Raw genomic sequence first — 20,660 nt, 5'->3', positions numbered from 1 at the left:
ACAACCGTATGCATTCTACGCAGTCTAGGAAACCACTGGACGGCGGCTGCGTTTCCGACCGAGGTATAACCCGCAGCGTATATAAGCTGCAGCGCATCTATTACGCGTCTAGGAAACCACAGCCTCATGCGGCGATTGCCAGTTCCAGCAGGGCCGTCCCCAGTATTTAATGCGCCCGGGGCAAATCATGCCTTGGGGGCCCCCACATAAAAATTACATTTCGTCAGTACAGCCATACCAAGTGATAAGGAATTTTTGGAAATTGTTATATGTAAATAAATACTCCAGTTTTCTGTGTGTAACAAAATACCAAATATATTATATATGTAAATTTAAACATGTTTTAGAATAGATAATAGAATATTGAATAGACCTATATACATAGATATAAAGATTAATGTATAATTTGTAATACATGGATATATTCACAACAATCCCTTACATACTCGTAGTTTTTTCATTTGTGTGTTTTAACAAATGTCTCTTCAATGAGCCACTTTCAGTACAAGCATAGTTGCACAGGGAACAAGTAAAAGGTTTTTCACCTGTGTGTTTAAATATATGTTTCCTCATGTAATAACTTTGTGCAGAAGCGTAGCTGCACTGGGGACACTTATACGGTTTTTCTCCTGTGTGTGTTAATGTATGCCTCTTCAATATATCGCTTGTTATACAATCGTAGCTACACAAAATACATTTATAAGGCTTATCACCTGTATGAATTAATAAATGTTTTCTCAAGCTACACCTTGTAGTAAAAGCACAGTCGCACTGGAAACACTTATATGCCTTTTCTCCTGTGTGAGTTAACATATGGCTCTTCAGGGTATCACTTCTAGAACTAGCATAACTACACATGGAGCACTTATACGGTTTCTCACCTGTGTGAATTAATATATGAGTCTTCAAATTACTAATTGAAGTACAGGCATAGTTACAGAGGGGGCACTTACAAGGCTTTTCGCCTGTGTGAGTTAACATGTGTTTCTTCAAGGCACTGTTTCTAGAAGTAGCATATCTACACATTGAACATGTATAAGGTTTTACACATGTGTGAGTTAATATATGTTTCTTCAAGTTACTATTTCTAGTACAAGAATAGCTACAAAGTGAAACACTTATATGGGTTTTCACTTTGGGTTGCCATTTTATTCCTCCAGTGGCACTCATGTACAAGTATAGCTGCACAGAGAACAGTTTTCTTTCCTTCTTTACTTGTAGCCTAGCTACAATGTGTAAAAATGTACATTTTTGCCAATACTATGAATCTATAATAAATAATTAGGCTAATCATAATAAATAACTTTTGCATGGAATATAAACTAAATGAAAACCAATGTTAATAATAATAATTATCATTTAAAATTTTACTTGATACACAACTTTTTATAGCATACATAATTCTATTTTGTCTAAATGAGTTATAAACAAACACCATTCACTAATAGATATTTAATGCAAATACCAAGTATTATCTAATAGCAAATAAATGAGCCAATATTCTGATCACAGAAAAGTCTATCGTGGAAGCAAATTGCATTAGGAAACTCTGATGTACATCACTTGTGTTTAATGAAAAATTAAACACTTGTAACATTTTGATTTGCATGATGCACACATGATAAATAAATTAATTGTGTCCTCAGTTATAACTGCTTCCAACAGCTATGACATTGAATCTGAAACAAAGAACAAACTTATACTAAAAGTTTTATTTCATAATTTAGTGGAGTAGAGTAAATTTCCCTGTACACATGCTCGTATAACTAAAACATTATTTACTTAACATTGTAAGATTTCCAAAGTGTAATGAACATTTTTATTTATTAATAATAAACTAGAATACTAATTTCTTATTGCTACAAGAGAGGCACAGGTATGTATTTCTCATTGTAATCAAATATCATTAACACAAGTTGGGATAGTCAATAACAATGAGTTGATGTCAAGCATCACATGTAATGGTTAAGACTACTTCCAATCTGACACTGTTGTGCTCAAATACAAGAACCTGAGCACAAATCGCGTAGAGCTCACTGGTCACATGAAGATGACGCACAGTGGGGGTAGATAGCACTTATCCATGGCCAAAATTATACCTTCATCACATCAAAAACATGGTTTTTCATGAAATTCGAATGACTTATCCTTACCTTTCATGACAAACTGAAATGAATATGAAATGATATGAATATTTATATGATATATTTTCATACTATGATATGAATATAGACAAAAAGGTACTTATATTGATTAAAATAATTTTACAAGGTAAAGAAGAACGTAAATGTGAACATAAAACATGAATATTTTAAACATTAAAGTGCCTAAACATTAATGCTTAAGTATCGATATTGTGATAGTTCTCATGGTTATTGAAAATCACAGTAGTAAATGAGACGTTGGTAAATTTACTATATGTTTCTAAATATATTTCATACACAAATAACTACAAAACACGTTTTAGCAAGACATAATGTGTGTACTGCTGATCAGTTGTTGCCCACGAATAGATGCAGCAGATTCTCGACGATGATGCGCCAAAATATAGAACATACGAATTATACTTAAATATTAAGCACTTCGGTTGGTATCAGAATTGAGTGAAGATAGCCGCGAGATCAAATATCGGAATCGATCCATCCCTAATAAAAATATGACATTATAGAAATACATTCATAATCAACATGTTTTTCACGAGTCCAAAATGAATGCATAATTCACGCTTATTGAGGTTCTCATATTTGGTGGCAGCTTTGGTTACAATCCTACGAAAGTATCATGACTCCGCATTTATCCCACTGCCGGCCAATATATGAAGAATACATCAGAAAGTTATCTCCTACGGAAGTGCGGTTAGTTTGAGATCTGTAGAATCATTTCGTCAGTAGACACATGTACAGAAAAGTCACCTTCCATAGTTATTCTGCCCGTCCTCATGGCCTACTGGCCTGTGCGAGGATCTTATCAAACAGAAAACGGGGGAGAGTCGATACAATACAATGTCGATGGTACTGATAAAAAGTACAAGGGTCACAGACAGGCTTAGAACCTGCGCTGTCTCTAACTAAGACTCAAAGCCCAACGTCTAGACCTCTCGGCCATCGGCACGAGCCCTCAGAATACGAACATACTTAACGTAATCAATTATCACAAAATATTGGCTCTTAAATATTTAGGGGTTTGCCTTTAAATTAATGCAAGAATAGAATCACAATTATTCAACTTACACAGTAAACTAAACACACACGAAAAGTTAAGTTTAAGCCACAGCGTGTTCGCTATATTGTAGCTATGGACTACGAAATAACATGACATTAGGCTCCTCATACACGCTGGATTATATCGTTTCAACAGTTAAAATTATCGACCAACCGTTACGTGTGGGTGAAGAATGAATAGTTTTGATCGGAGGACTGAAGGGATTTCAGCTAGCCGCTGTCCATCCAATGCTGCTCTGACGACGAAAACTTATGTGCGTGGTGGATTTGGCCGGATGGCTGTCTGCAGACTGACAAAAATATTACGTTGCTTTTACACTGGCAAGTAAAGTTGCAAGAGAACTTGAGAATGTGAATAAGATAAGTAATTTTAATCGCGGGAACTTGGTACAGCATTATCGCTGGTTGTTGCGGGAGTCAGTACGAAGTCTGTTCTGTTCACACACGGATGTAATGTCTCAGCAATGTTTATAATTAATTAACGGCTGACACCTCTGTCCAATTCTTGCAAACAACTGTCCGGCGATACTGGTTGCGGCGCTCACAAGTTCTTGCGCCCGTTTGGACTAGCAATTTATTTTTACTGTCTGAGACAAAACTTGCGCAACTTTTTTCCAATTTAAAACCAGCTAGTTCAGTCAAGCTTTTGATATGACCGAGATAGCAAAACCTAACAAAACTTTCTTTTGTAATCTAGACACTCGTCCACAGACCAAACCGGGGCCTCGCCGAAATACGAAGCGGCGACTTAAAAAGTGTAATGTTTTTTTATTGCACTTACGGAGAACGCTCGACACTGACTACGGATGACGTAGACGGCAGGACGGTACCACAGGGTGCCGCTGATCTGCCGCAAACTTCAGACATACATTTTCTCCTGCCGCTCAGTTCTCAGGTAATTCTGTCATTGCTATCCATCAGAACCATCAGGACCTAAACGTCCCTTCTCGACTGTACTTGTTGATCACACTAATACATTAAATTTAGTTTGAAAAATTATATGCATATTTGAGTATGGATTAAATTAGTAATTACACAATTTTAGTGGATTAACAACATATTTTTCAGTGTGAAGTCATTGTGTTGATTTTTAATAAAGAAACTGATATTTACATGTGATCAAGTTACCAAATTAGTGCAGTGCGAAATACGGTCTTACCTCCGAATTTTTTTACTGTGAACCGATTTGCATGAAATTTTGGAATTAGGCTCATCTTACCCTTAACTTCAAAAGTGAAAATGATCTGAACTCCGCCTATTATTTTAAGGGGCGTAAACAACCCCTTAATGCAGTGGTTAATTTCAGTGGGAACGCAAGGGAACGGCGTTCCCTTACCTCCCAAGAGTGCCGGAACGCAAGGGAACGCTTTTAAAACTACGAGTACAAGTTTTAGTTAAAAAAAATTGTAGGTAGGATCAATATTATGCTATGCTTTGTTTGCGAGTGACTCGTAAGCAGATAGTAAGCGCCCGTACAAGCAGTTGTGAGCTGTGCTGTGATGAGTCTTGCACGGAATCAGGCAGGAGGAAGGTGACGGGCGAGTCATCCTAGTTCGCGCATGCGCGGCTGCGCCTCTCAATAACAAAGCAATACCCACCCCACCCCCTTCCTTTCCCCCTCCATTCCTTCACCGCGCCACCGCCCCAGTGATCACAAGTGTGTTTACTAGTTGACTTGACCTTGGTGTGTTTCGCGTTTAAGTTACAAGTTGCATCGCATCCCATCACGCTTAAGTTCGTTTTTGAGGTGCAGGTCGTTGATTGTGTTCGTGTTTTATGCTTATTAGTGCTGGTGCAGCTAAATAGTTTCCTAATTGACTATGACTACCAGAAAAATTGTTGATTTCTTTAAACCTAACCCTAAGAAACAAAAAGGTTATGCGAATAATGAGAACTGCAGTTCGGAAGCATTGACTACAACTTCAATTGTTGATCAAGATAAAAAAGAAGACGCAATCGGGATCAATGAGGATAATTGCGATTACCATTCCCCTTCGACTTCCTCGTCGGTCAAAATAGTATCCAGGTTGGTGGGTTTGGGATCTGATGCAGACGAAGCTAAGGTTAGTAATGAAAATAATGATTTTGTTAATAGGGGTGAACAGCCAGTTTGTTGGTCTGAAGAACAAATTGTTGAATTTAAAGCTAAAAATCCATGGTTAATTGTGAACAGAGAACTAGGTTGCAACGTTTGCCGTAGTGTGAGTACTCTAGGTGCAGAGAAAACGAAGGGCCTAAAAATTAGCGAAGAGTGGGTTTTAGGAACTGTTACCGCTTATGGAAACAATAAAAAAGACAATCAGCAATCAGCAATCCTCTCTTAGGAAAAAGATATTTTTACACCGTGGGTCTCGAGCTCATTCTTTAGCTGAAAAAAATACTCATTGAAGCTAAGAAAGATACAATGAAAAAAGCTGTTGCTTCTATGCATAAAGAGCAGCATATTGTAACTGAGCGCATTTTCCGCACGGCTTATAAGCAAGCTAAACTAAATAGGCCATTTTTTGAGTTTGAAACTGAAATTGATCTTCAAATAATGAATGGCTTAGATATGGGGCGAATCCTACATTCAAATGTTGCTTGCTCCAATATAATTCATCATATTTCTGATGAAATGAAATCAGACTTGATAAATGGCCTAATCAAGTCAGACTCTAAATTTTTCCCTGCTTTTGGATGAAGCCACTTCAGTTTCAAACAAAAATGCTTTGGTGGTTTATATCAGAACTGTTCTAAAGGGAATGCAAAACCCTATGACAGTGTTCTTAACACTTTTTGAGCTAAATAGCACAACATCAGCTGGTATATTACAAGAACTTTTAAATCAGTTTCAAGCATTAGGTCTAAGCTTTGAATTCATGAAAGACCATATGATTGCTTTAACTTGTGATGGTGCTTCAGTGCTACTAGGCAAGAAATCTGGCCTTGCTATACAGCTTACTGAAACGTTCCCCAACTTGTTCATTTGGCATTGTTTGAACCATCGTTTAGAGCTTGCCGTGCACGATTCCATAGAAGAAGTAGCTGGAATCAATCATTTTAAGATATTCATGGATAAAATTAGAAACATGTTTAGTTGTTCACCGAAAAACAGCAGGGAGTTGGCAGAAGTTGCTAAAGGACTAGAGGAGCAAATGTTGAAAATCGGCCGTGTTTTAGATACTCGTTGGGTAGCCTCCAGCTTAATGGCGGTGAAAGCAGTTTGGACAGATTTTAAAGCTTTGTACAATCATTTCATTGAAGCATCTGAAGACAAACAAAGGGACTCGAGCAACGTTCAACTTACAAAGGGCTTTGTAGTACATTATCTTCTACAACTTTTGTACACAACCTGGCATTGATGTTCGATGCTCTAGAAGAGTTATCGGATTTGTCCTTACAGCTTCAAAAATCAAGCCTCAACCTTATCCAAGCCCACAGTGATGTAACACTGTTAATCAAAGTGTTTGAAAACCGAGTTGAAAACATGGGTAGACGTTCAGTGGAAGCTAAAATTGCTATTGACGATTTGATGTTTCAAGATGTTAAACTTTGTGTAAGATCCAAGATACCCAGTATTCCAGAAAAACAGTTCTATCGGAGCCTCGCTAACAACTTGACTTCAAGGTTGCTATCATCATCTTCAAATGCGGCTGAACACTACACCAAAATCATGAATGACATCAAAGTGATCCACCCCATGTATTGGCCAAAAGACTTATCCATCACCTACGGAGAATGTGAGATCCAGCGAATCTGCGATAGATTTAAGATTAGCAGCTCTCAGGATATAATTAGAGACTTCAGACACTTCAAGCAGGGACTGAAGCCTATGTTAAGTGGAGAGAAACCTACTATTCTAGAGCAACCGCCGTCGTTTAAGAAACTGATTTCCATCATAAATAGTACTGCAGTGTCTAGTGCTGAATGTGAACGTGGGTTTTCTGCAATGAATCTAATTATGTCTCCTCTTAGATCTTCACTCTACATTAGCACTGTTTGCGATTTATTGCGGATCAGGCTCCTAGGACCTCCTGTGGCTAGATACAATCCCGAGCGACCCGTCAAAACCTGGCTGGCGAAGGGACACCATTCTGCACTTGACACCAAGTCAAAACAACGAGGGCAGAAAACTTACCATGAAGACAGCATTGCATTGTGGGAACTTTTTTCCTAAATCTGTTTTTTAAATATCTTTTAGAATTTCAGAACATTAAGTTTTCATTAAAATAACTAGCCTATGCCTAACTTATAGTTGTGTTCTGAACTCAAGTTTCTGAGTTCTTTTTTGTACTTACAGTTAGTTTTGTGTATTGTTGTTTTGTTTCTTTTGTAGTTTTCACTTTAAAATATTAACAAACAACTAAAACTAAGTTTACCAACAGTCTTGGCATTGCCTTACAATATTATACTACAAATCCGTACATATTTGTTATAATAACTAATAAGCAAATAAAATAATCAACCTTAACTTTTTAAAACTACACTAAATTTAAAAAAATGAAACCGTGTTACTCCACTCTGTGTGTCATTTATTTTGTGTGTAATTAAACGCTTCCTTTTCCTTTCCAAGAAGTTGGTTTATTTTGAATGTATTAATATTGTTTTTGTACCCATAAGGTATGCAATTTTTTTGTAAAATATGCAAACTTGTAAAAAGCTGTTATATTAACAAACATCCATTTACATATTAATATGTATTATTATTATTACTACTGTAATGTGTATAAATAAAACTGTGAATAAGGCTCAATTTGTTTTTATTTTACCATTCATTAAAAAATTAATATTGGCGAGCTTTATTGATTCAAACAAAATGGTCAATGAAATCAAACCAAATATTTCTGGGAAATTTAAAGTAGGCAACAAGGTGTTAATGGAGTAGAGTAGAGTAGAGAGTAAACTCAATAATTTAAATTCATGTTTTTATTTTCTTACATCCTAATCAAGCACCTTAAAGAAAATAAACAGCATTAAAATATCACTTGGTATTTTATAAAAATGAATGTATTATTATGTCTGGGTGGCCTAAAAACAAAGGTTTACAGTTATAATTTTCAAAAGTTTTCCTGGGTGAGGGCCCCCCTCCTTCCTGGGGTGTATTCCATACCCACCGGTCTGAGCTTCCCGCTTTAAGAGTTCCCACACCTAAAATTTTAGAAATTAAGCACTGCCTTAATGGAAAAATTGACATTGAGTCATTTTATCGCTAGAAAACGTGTCTAATAGTAAGTGGTGAAATTGTAAAGTGTTTTCTAACACAATTACCTCATATTAAAATCATTTTCAACCCCTTGAAAATCGTACAACCCTTGCAAACAACCCCTAAATTGAAAGAATAACAAAAAAATACTTTGGTACGACATAAAAAGATGTAAGTATAGAGTAAGTAATAGTTTATACTCTCTATAATAATTATCAAATTTTTAACCCCCTTTCAACCCTTGAAAACTACCCCTTGATAAAAAATTGTTAATTTTTTTTTATAAAACGAAAAGGATTTAAATATTATTCCAAACTCTCGAAAATGATTATTGTATTCTTAAGCTTTTCTACCCTTAAAACTACCCCTAAATTAAAACAGGAAATATATATGATTACATATTTAAAAATAATTTAATTTAGAGTAAAAAATTGCCATTTATTGAATACAATATTTACAAATTATATAAAATTCACTCAAATGTGTTATATATACATATAAGAACGTTGGTATGTATTCATGCATGTTTCCAAAATATATGAGCCATATTGTGTGTATATATATATACACATTACAAATAGTTTTGGGTTTCTATTATACTGCATACTTTCACATCGCTCCAAATATTCACACAAAGAAATTTTCAGTTACTAAGTAGAAAAAAATATGATAAGTTTTTGGACCCTAACTCCTTCAATTTTCATGCTATCACAATTTATAAAAAACCATTGTAAAGGTAATTAAGAGAGCTACAACATCCTTTATTGCAATATATATTAAGAAACCTTTTTCTCAAACATTGAAGGGTTAATGGGCTTAAGAGAGGCTGTGATTGCGTTGCCACACGCTCTTTAAACAATCATATCTCCGTCAATTTTTGTTTGACAGAAAAAGCAAAAAAACCGAATTGTTTGTCAGAAAAATACCTTTCATCCTTACACTTTTATACATATCTGTCGTTATTTTTGAGATATTATGAAAAAGTTGTTTTTTTATTTGAACTTGTTTTTAATCGTGACTTTTTTTAAAAAGATGTGTCCTGAAGCAGCCAAACTGATACAATCTATCAAACTCTTCATAATAAAGTTAATTCTAGGCAGAATACGATTAATTTTAACTTTAGTGGAAATGGCACTTATGAAACCCATTGATGTAAAAGAAAAAAAGCATTAGATGCCCCTCTTATTTGCAATACAGCTCACTTATTTTACGTGCAAAAGACTTTTAATAGTGCTCATTTTAAAGCTTATTTCAAGCACTACAAACCCCTTTTTTATTAGAATGCCTAAAATGCATCTGCTCACCACTAGATGGCATTGACCACATCGATTAAATTTCAGACAAAATACAAAAACGGCTTTGATCTTTAATATCTGCTTAATATTGCACTTAGAATACTTTATAAAAAAACCATATTGTTCCTTTTTTCACCTGCTACAATTTTGTTTTTTATACAATTTTCGATAAAACGTATATTTTTGGAGATATTTGCAAAAAACCGATGAAAAACATGAAAAAATTGCAAATTTTCAATTGCCAATAACTTGAAAAGTATTGGATTTTTCGAAAATCTTTATAGATGATTTTTTGCTTAAAATTAGGCCTTCTATCGGTATTCGAGGTTATTTTGAAAAACAAAAAATCACCCCCGAGAAGGGGTGGCAACCACCCCCAGGGTTGTGGAGTACAAATCATTTTCACTTTTGAAGTTAAGGGTAAGATGAACCTAATTCCAAAATTATATGCAATTCGGTTCACGGTAAAAAAATTCGGAGCAATAATGCTTCAATGACTGCACTAAATGTTTTATAAATCGATTATATGTATTGTACATACAAAATTATGAAGTTATGGTTTGCGTTAGTTCCGCAATGATTATCTAGAAAATTATTGTATCAACCTCAATTTCTAACAATATATTACAGTGTAAATCTTTTTAATTGCATATGTAAGAAAAGCTGGTGTTTGAAAGAAGACATAACCAAAAAATGAAACAGATAATGTTATTTACTGAATTTATAATTTGTTATATATCATATTAAAATTATTTTTAATGTTAAAACATATTACAAAGTTTTTAATAACATTTTAGATGATTATAAGGGTTACAAAATAATATGATATAACAAAAAATTTTTAAATATAAAATGAAGCAATGTAGCCCTCTGTACATATCTACTATTTGTTATTGGCTTACTGATATAGGTCGGTATGTACATAATTATTATAGATAAAACAGTTAAATTACCAAAGCCCTTATGTAAAGCCCTTTTCAATTTATCTGATGGTACCTGTGAATGGTACACAGTGTGCAACAGGTACAAGTGTGCTCTTCAATATTTTGTATAAACTTAGTGGTTTTTTAGAACTGCCGAGGAAGTGTTTTACATCAAAGTGTAGTGTTTACAACCAGCTTCAAGTGTATGTGAGTAGTTTTAATTAAAATCTGTGAATTAAATAAGATAAGGACAATTTAATCAAAGTTTTTTCATGGAAATACAAGAATGTTAATTGAATACAGATAAAGAATGATCAGAGATAAGACATCCTGACCTCTGGACTGTAAACTGAGCTGAGCTAGGACTGGGCCTGAACAGGTATCACTGCCAACTGTCAACTACACCCAACTTTGTTTACAAACAAACTTACATCCTTGGAAGGGAACTATTTATTCTACCACTAGCTTTAATAATTTCATACAGTTATTGAATTTGCTATTATTTATTTATTATTATTTACTTATTTTTTTGTTTAACTGTGTTTCAAATATGACAAATAAAAAACAATTTTTTGTGGGAAGTGTACAAGGGACATAAAGAGAGCTAAGTCCATATTATGTAGGGGAGCATGCTCTAAATGGTTTCATTTTAAATGTACTTCCTTCAGTAATGATGAGTACAACAAAATCTACAAAATCAAAGAAAAATGGTACTGTGAGTCATACTTATCTTCTGATATAGCTGAAGAACTTGACTTGGAAACAAGTTTAATAGAAATAGATGTTACTCAGGAACTCGAGAATCAAATGGAAATTATAAACACCTTGAATGAAGATTTGAGGCAAGCACAGGAAGAAATACAAAAACTCAAAAACCATAGTGTACAGTTAGAATCCTTAGTTTTGCAAAAAGAAGAAATTATAATAAATTTAGAGAGAAAAATAAAGGAACAAAATCTTATAATTAAGGAGCCTCATTGGCCAAGTTTACCAACACGAGATAGAGAACAATTACATGTTAGTTTTCCACTGGTTCATTCAACTCCAGAAAAAAGGTACACCAGGGTTGGAAAAAGAGCATGGAGTTCTAAAAAAAACCAAAATGTTGCTCCTCCATCAGTTGCAAACACTAAGAAATGTACAAAATAACATGAAAAAGAGCTACATAAATGATTAAATTCAAATTTTAATAAAGTAACTCAAAACCGTTTTGAAGTTCTTTTATCTCAAGAAAAGGATGAAAAAGAAGGTGAACTAAAAGAAAACACTTCTGATGATGAGAGACCTGGCAAAAATAAGATTCTCCTCTGCGCTGATAGTCATTGTTGAAATTTAGCCTGGCATCTGAACAACATACACTCCCTAACTGAATATGAAGCGGTGGGTTTTATAAATTCCGGAGGGAGATCAAAGCAAATTTTGAAGAAAAAGAATATTGAAGGGGAAAATTTAAACAAAAAAGACATTTTGGTACTCATGTGTGGGTCAAATGACATTGCTGGAAATGAGGCTGAAGAGGCTCTGTCAAACATATCTGACACATTGGACAACACAAAAAACACCAATGTCGTTCTGGTTTATCTGCCGACGCGATACGACTTGGTAAACTAGTCTTGTGTGAATCGAGCTGTATCAAGGACTAATCTGCGCTTGAAGGAGTTAGGCCAGAAATACTCACACGCTACAGTGGTTGATGTGAGTAAAGCAGAGAGACACTTCCATACTCGTCACGGCCAACATCTCAACACCCGAGGGAAACAGTGGTTAGCAAAGCTGATAGCTGAAAAAATTCAACAAATTACAATAAGTGAGGCAGAGACATTCCAGCAACTCAGCAGTCAAGACAGCAAGTAGAAGATCTTTCCTCTTCAAGAAGTACTGCGTCGGAAAACTGCCAACCCTTGCAGCTGGGCAAGCATCCAGGTCAGACTACAGCAACAATAAATCCTTAAATATTTTTCATTTAAACATTCGATCCATTAGAAATAAGTTAGATTTGTTGGATTTATTTTTAAGTAGTTTGAATTGTCATATTGTAACACTAAGTGAGCACTGGCTTTATACTGAGGAAGCCTCCATGTATGTTCCATATGGTTTTAAGATAGGAAATATTAGTTGTAGGAAAATGTCACTAGGAGGAGGAAGTGTTATATTTGTCAAGCAGGATGTTGATTTCAAGACTATTGATGTGGATAGTTTTTGTATCGAAAGAACCTTTGAAGCGACAGCAGTGATTCTGTCTAGGGAAAACCTTGCCATAGTTACAGCTTACAGACCACCAGATTCTAATATGGACATTTTTCTTAAGTCTTTGAACACACTTTTAACTTTTCTGTACAAAAAATATAAAAATTCAAAAATTGTTTTAACAGCAGATTTTAACATAAATATTGTAAAGAAATCATATAAAACAAATTCTTTTTTAAATGTTTTAAGATCTTGTAACCTGTACTGTCTGAATCAAGAAGCAACTAGAGGTAAAGCATGTATAGGCAATATTGCCACAAATGTATCTAGAGAACATGTTGACTGTATAGTTGTAGAACCCCACTTATCGGATCACGCAGGGATTATAGCAAAGTTTGATTTTTTTTAACGCAAAATTAAATGGTAATAAGGAAGTAAAATATGTTAGAAACCTTTCATATAATGCCACTTTAAATCTTGGGGAAAATTTAAAAGCTGTAGACTGGTCACATACATTTGGCAATTTTTCAGAGGTTGATCAAGCCTGTGATTACTTTATTACTAATGTGACAAACTCTCTCTATGAGTTTTGTAAAGTGAAGCAGATTAAAACTAACGCTTTGAAAATCCCACACCATAAATGGTTTACATCAGAGTTAAGAAAATTTAGAGAGTTTGTGGTTAGCCTTTATGATAGGTTCAAAAGTAGCAAGGGTACACTTAATGAAAATTACCATAAGAAGGAATATTTAGGAGCTTTAAAAGAGTACAGGTCCAAAATTAGGCAAGAAAAAATAAAGTCAAATGAAAACTATATACAAAATGCCACAAATAAATGTAAAGCAGCCTGGAATGTAATAAAAGCAGAAACTAACTCTGGCAATAACAATAAGTATGATCAGGCAGCAGGCATACAATGTGATACATTTAATGACTATTTTGTTAATTTAGTAAGTAATCTAGATATAGGTAGTGGTTTAAACAATGGTGTATTGGAAAACAATACAATAGAACTTACAAATAATTATTATGTCTTGAATTGTAATAGGGTAATAGAGATCTTTAGTTGGAAAAAAATTGTAGATAGTGACATTTTAAAATTAGTATCAAACTTGAGCTCATCAAGGAGTGAGGACTATTACGGGATATCTAACAAAGTGGTAAAGGACATCATAGACATAATTTTAAGACCTCTCACCTTTATTTTTAATATGATTCTGGAACAAGGTAAATATCCTAAAGCTTTTAAGATAAGTAAAGTTACACCCATTTATTAAAAAAAGGAGATAAAACTTAATCCATCAAGTTATCACCCAATTTCCTTGATACCAATATTTAGTAAAATTTTAGAAGGGTGTATAAAAATGCAACTAAATCTTTTCTTTGTACAAAATAATTTGTTCTGCGATCAACAATTTGGATTCATCTCTGGACGTAGTACTGTAAAAGCTGTAGAAAGAGTAGTGGAAAGTTATAGAGAGCAGATGGTTGTACAAGGGCAAGACAAATCTAATTTTAGAGAAATAAAAGTGGGTGTCCCGCAAGGTTCAGTGTTAGGACCTTTACTCTTCGTTATTGCCATCAATGACTTAGCTTTTAATACACTGTGTACAACAATATTCTACGCTGAGGATACCACTCTCTTAAATTTTGATCAAAATCTTGATGAACTTGCTACGTTAGAAAACCAGGCAGTTAAAAGGGCATTAGATTGGTTTGAGGCTAATAAACTTATGGTAAACAACAGCAAAACTGAAAAAATCATTTTCTCTTTGAATCACACAATATATATAAAGACATTAAGCCTGTAAAGCTTTTGGGAATGTATCTAGGTTAAGCTGGGATTATCACATTGAAGAACTGTGTAAAAAACTGGCAAGGGTAACCTATCTTTTGAGAAGGAAGATAGGTGAACTGTGTATCAAGAAATATGCTAATTATGGCCTACTATGCATTTTTTCAATCTCATTTGCTTTATGGCATAACCCTATGGGGTAACTCTTGTAACTCCGAAAAAGTTTTTGTATGGCAAAAAAAAGCCCTTAGGATAATAAAAATTTTGAACCTAGGGCGTCGTGTGTAGAAATTTTTAAAGAACTAGAAGTAATGACCCTTTATAATTTATATATATTGCTGTTTAACTAGTGTTAAAGAGAGTCTTGAGTTGTTTAAAGTACGGCAGGAAGTACATAAATATCCAACTAGATCAAATTATTTCTTAGAATTGCCTCAAATAAAATTAGATAAAACCAATAGAAGTCACATTAAAATGAAACTTAAATTTTTTTAACAAATTACCTGAAAAGGCATGGACTGTACCCCTGCAAAGTTTTAAACAAGTAACAGAAAGGTGGTTTAAACAAAATGTTTTTTATTCAGTGAATCATTTTTGGAATTGTGATATTAGTAGCCTAAGATTTTAAATTATTTATTCATTTATTTATGATATTTTTAACTGTGTGTAGATTCAACTTTTAAACCTTACATTAACTTTAGTAAATAATTTATGTACATAGTTTAGTTTATTTATTGACTTTCATATTTATTCAATTGACTTACATGAAAAATATGTGCCTAATATGTATTTTTTAAGGTTTATATGCTGTGATCATTGTAAATAGTTAGCTATGACTTTGTCAATTGCATTTCTATGGACTGCCTAATGACAATAAAAACCTTGAATGTTGAATCTGAGCTTGAATTTAGGTAACAATGTACTATTCTAAAAACTAAATAAAATAAAAATAAAGTTCCAACAGTAGCATTTACAGCAACATTATATTAGTTCAGTGGTTTGAGACAGTTTTTCTAGTACTTTGTTTTTTAAGCAGGCTGCATTAAAACTAGTCAGGACAAGGCATCAACAATTGTAAAAAGTAACAAGATTGTAACAAAATGTATACAATTTTAAAAAAATTCCCTAAAAAATATATAAATCAGTAATAGGTATAAAATTCAACAGTAAATATAAGATTTAACAACAAATACAAAATTTAACAATCAATATATAAAATTATACAAATTAGAAACAAATCATTTGCAGTGAGAAATTTCTCAACTGAATGAAATTGAGATGTTCAGAAACAATGGTAAAATTTGTGTGTAAATGTTTTTACAGGGTATTTAACCCGCGATTACTCCCGTGTTAGAAAATATCTAACATTTTTGCCATTTTTTTCATAAAAGTTGCAAAAATTTTTTAACAGTGCCGCCGCTTCTTCATTGCCTCCCTTAAGTATTCTGCTGCAATTTTTTTGAAGTTTTCCATCTCTTAAGTGGTGTCATGGTGCAGTGGAGGGGATAAAAGACCGCCGCACACATAGTGTTAATAGGAATCTAACACGCAAGTAATCGTGTAAATCTTTATGTTAGTAAAATTCTAAGGGCGCGAGTAACTATGTGAGTGTCTTTTATTAGTTTTCTTTGGACACTAATACTGTAAATCTGATTCTTTTTTGTGTATTCTTGTTGTGAGAAAGACGAGAATGAAGTTGTTGATGGAGATCCACATGGAAACGTTTCTGTGTCTGATGCAGAAAGTGAACACAGCAATCACGACACTGCTTCTGAACAAACGGGTGATGAGGAAGGTATAGAATCTATGGACATAGATAATGTTGACTAAGGTCATCAAGAACCAACCGAGCCTCAACCTGCTCCACAAATAAATCAACGTCAAAATGTCACTGTAGGCCATACTGTTGGAAAAGATGGCATTACATCTTGTCACAATCACAAGCCAACCTCTGCAACTACAAGAACTATTAGACAAAATGTAGTAACAAAACTGCCTGGTACCAAAAGTTTAGCCAAAAACAGTAAATCAGTTTTAGATAGTTGGAGACTTTTTTTCCCCGATGACGTACCGTAATTGAAAAAATAGTCTGTTATAAGAATCAAAGGTTACTTTTGATGTGTGATTCGTACACCAGAGGACAAAGAGATTGTCCTCAAACTGACGCCACTGAGCTATTAGCTGTAATAGGTATGTTGTACCTAATGGGTGTTAAAAAAGCTGGTCACTTACATGTTGAAGAATTGTGGCGTACTGATGGAACTGCTCCTGATATTTTTGTGGCAACGATGTCTAAGAAACGGTTCCAAACGTTACTTCAAGCTCTTAGATTTGATGACATGAACACCCGAGATGAGAGACAAAGATACAATAATCTTGCTCCAATTCGTGATCTATTTGTCAAATTTGTAGAAAAGTGTCAAGGTTCCTATACAATAAGTGAATATGCAACCTTAGATGAGATGTTAGATGGATTTCGAGGGCATTGTAAGTTTCGCCAGTACATACCGAACATACCAGCGAGGTACGGGATTAGGATTTATGCTCTGGTAGATTCCCGTACCTTTTACACATACAATTTGGAAGTGTATACTGCCAAACAACCTTCGGGGCCATTTTATGTAGATAACGATGCAGCTAATTTTGTGAAGCGACTAATTGCACCTATAAGTAATTCTGGCCGAAACATCATAATGGACAACTATTTCACCGGAATCCCTCTTGAAAATTATCTTTTTGCGAACCATAGACTGACAGTAGTTGGTAACATCCGTAAAAACAAGCCTCAGTTGCCACCTCAGGCCACTTTCATCAAGGATCGTCCAGTAAACAGCTCTCTATTTTTTATGGCAAATCCCCTAACAGGTGTCTTCTTGCTTCTTATGTGCCTAAAAAAACAAAAATGTGCTCATGATCTCTACAATGCACAAAGATTATACTATCAACGAAAGTTCTGGAGACCTCTGTAAAGCAGAGGTGATATCCTTTTACAACCTGACGAAAGGAGGAGTTGACGTAGACAGGATGAAGAGTGAGTACAGCATATCAAGAATCAGTCATCGGTGGCCTCTGACACTGTTTTGTTCAATGTTGAACATTGGTGGAATAAACGCACAGATCATCCTCAACAGCAACACTCAAGTGTCCATGATAAGAAGAAACTATCTTAAACAACTTGCAACACAACTGACTAAACCGCATCTAGTCAGAAGAGCAATAGTACCAAACCTTTCTTACAAACTTCGTCAGAAAATAAGACGTGTTGCTCAACTTCCTCCACCTGAGCCTACACCTCGTCAAGAAGGATAAAAGCCACGGTGTGTTTTCTGCCCTCTTCGAAAAAACAGATTCACACAACATCAGTGCAATGCCTGTGAGAAACCAATATGCAAAGAACACACGGCGAAGACTGTACTTAGCTGCCTACAGTGCGAGAATGTAGAAGCAGACTCTGATTAGACAGGCCCTGATTATGTTTACAACAGAAAGTTTTATTTTTATTATTATTGAAATCAAAGTATATTTTATTTCTAAGACTTTTAAAAACTACTTCCATAGTACTTCTTAAAAACTACGTAATATTTACTTAAAGATAATTACGTTTTTAAAGTATTGTTTAACATAATACAAAAAATATTTTTATTTTACATTTTAAACTAATATTTTATCATTAAAATAAGTTAATATGGTCTTTTTATACATTTATATTGCTGTGAAACATGTTCAATAAGTTCATTTTGTAACAAAATGGGTGTTTTTTTTAAAACAAATTCTTATGTTAGAAAACCTGACACGCGCGAGTAGCAGCGGGTTAAGAATGAGATGCTCAAGTGAAAGTGACCATTTAACTTGTCCAATCTGTGAGAGTGAATTATTGTTTTATTTTTATTACGAGTTTTGTAGCTATGTACATCACTGAAAAGTCTTCCTAACTGTGGGTTTCTCATTATATATAAAGGAAGATAAAATATATAAAGGTTTATTACAGTTTGAATTCCCATCTTCACATACAGAGGTTAACAATGGTCTTGTACAACAGCCTTGCTCTAACAGCTTTTATTGCAACAATAAAATTTTGTCTATTTTACTACAATTTCTCTATAGGACCAGGTCATATCTAATGATTGACTGAAAGTATGCGAAATAAGCAGTTTGAATATACTTTTCAGGGACTTTAATAACACTCACAATTCGGTTGTTTTCATCGAATGTTTTGATGAAATGAATAATTTGATATTACAATTAATTTAACTTAACAAAAGCTTTCAACATCCTAATTATAGTAATGTGTAATATAAACAATATACAAGAAGTAACTTTTGGAAATTTGTAAATGATGATGAATATGAGGAAATTGTGTGAGATATGCAATTGAAAGTGACCGTTCTTGGTGAGCATTAAAGAGAAGTTTGAGGAGTGGACTACCGACAGACTGTCTAGCAGACCATCTTCGTGACTGTACTGGAGGGAAGTGTGCCTGTTTGGGGAGAATCCTTTCCTCTACTTCACAAAAACGGTTACTCACTAATATCTGGGCAAGCTAAAAATACTGTAACATTTCTCTAATGTGTAGCCTAGGTCTAGGCAAAAGCTGGTATTGTTACTTTCATAATGTAATTTTTACATTTATTTTATTAAAAATTTGTAATGTATGTTTTTATGTATTATATTTCTTGTTGCCTACAATTGTATAATATCAAAATAGGATAATATATCTAATTGTTTGATAATAACAATCGACTAACGAATGTAGACCATTTGTTAGTTTCCACAAAAGTGGGTAAAGTAAACATTTACCTAGCAACAGTATAATAAGTGGCCAACACAATTGGATGATTATCGCTTTTAAATATCGATACTATCGGATACGACATGTGACCTATAGATATTCATAATTAATCATTGCCAGCTTTCTTAAATTAGACTAGAGCGTCATTAACTGCTGTTGCTAGTAACGCCATTTCGAGCCGTTATTTCATTTATGTAGGAGAAGGCTAGTGATGACAAGAACAAAGGTGACGAATATATGAATATTGGCTCAAAATAATTTTATAAAAAAAACCAGTTTCAGAAGTGAGTGCATTGCCAATCATCTTACAGAATGTATGTATAAACGAGAAATTATGATTATTGGTGGTGATCCATTCGAGCATCTTTTAAATGCTATGAAACATGTCTACCCTAATTGTAATAGTTAGTACTATGCAGCTCAAGAGTACTTTAAATACAATTTAAAAAACAAATTCATTTCTTTTTGGACTACATACAAACATATAGCTTCTCTATATTAACATTTTTAAAGCCTAAAAGTTAATTTAATTCGACATCATCGTTCAAAATTTATTCAAAGTAAAAACGTGTATAAAAATAAATTCAAAATTAAAATCATGTTTTGTAAAAAAATAAGTATTAATTTGCAAATTATATTAATATTTATATATTAATTTTTAAGATTAAAAACTAGCCAAACCATATTGTTAAAAAAAATATCTAGCATAAATCTATTATCTTATTTGGTCTGACATTTTGTTTTCTGTCTTCTAGATGGTCATGAATATCGATGATTCCATATCATTTGATAATTAGGCTATCATCCCATTGTGTTTGTGGCCACTTATTATACTGTTACTTTAATTTTCTTCCAGAGCATTTTCTTTTGATTAACTAGCCTAATATAAACTGGATAAAGCTAGATCTTTATATCAAGCAAAAGCAGTAGAACTAGGCTACTAATATATTTAATGTTTTGTGTTTTAAGTTGAACATCCTTTGTAATGTATGTACATTAAACAAATTTAATCCCAAGACAGCCTAACAAACCATCTAAAACGTGGCCTCCAATATATAGTGAACAAATGGTCGGTTCTATGGTTAGAATGGCTCAATAATATCAAGGTAGCTAATGCGATAGAGTGGTACTCACAAGTCGCCTAGAACGTGTAAATTGATTCAATTTTACACATTTGTTGATTTGTAGTTATGTTCATTTTTATTCGATATGTCAGTCTTGGGTGTGATTCTATCTCTATCATTCTATCTTCCATTATTTACCGCACC

The 20,660-nt window shown here is 33.8% G+C and overlaps 1 protein-coding gene across 1 annotated transcript; it reads right to left on the bottom strand.

Moving 5' to 3' along the window:
• Positions 1–438: 438 nt before the first annotated feature.
• On the bottom strand, positions 439–20,660 carry LOC124370581 (zinc finger protein 79-like). Its single transcript, XM_046828874.1, has 2 exons — positions 20,527–20,660; positions 439–1,679 (listed from the first exon to the last, which is right to left on the bottom strand). Exon 2 carries the CDS (start codon positions 1,168–1,170, stop codon positions 439–441), a length of 732 nt encoding a protein of 243 aa, XP_046684830.1. The 5' UTR covers positions 1,171–1,679; positions 20,527–20,660.

The sequence above is a fragment of the Homalodisca vitripennis genome, unplaced genomic scaffold, assembly GCF_021130785.1.
Source record: "Homalodisca vitripennis isolate AUS2020 unplaced genomic scaffold, UT_GWSS_2.1 ScUCBcl_335;HRSCAF=2099, whole genome shotgun sequence".
Taxonomy (NCBI): Eukaryota; Metazoa; Arthropoda; class Insecta; order Hemiptera; family Cicadellidae; genus Homalodisca; species Homalodisca vitripennis.
The sequence above is the reverse complement of the archived record's forward strand: the minus strand, read 5'-3'. Positions and strand labels throughout refer to the sequence as shown.

Bases quoted from the DNA above. Each gene is read 5' to 3' on its own strand.
- LOC124370581 (XM_046828874.1), bottom strand. From the start codon at position 1,170: ATGAGTGCCACTGGAGGAATAAAATGGCAACCCAAAGTGAAAACCCAT.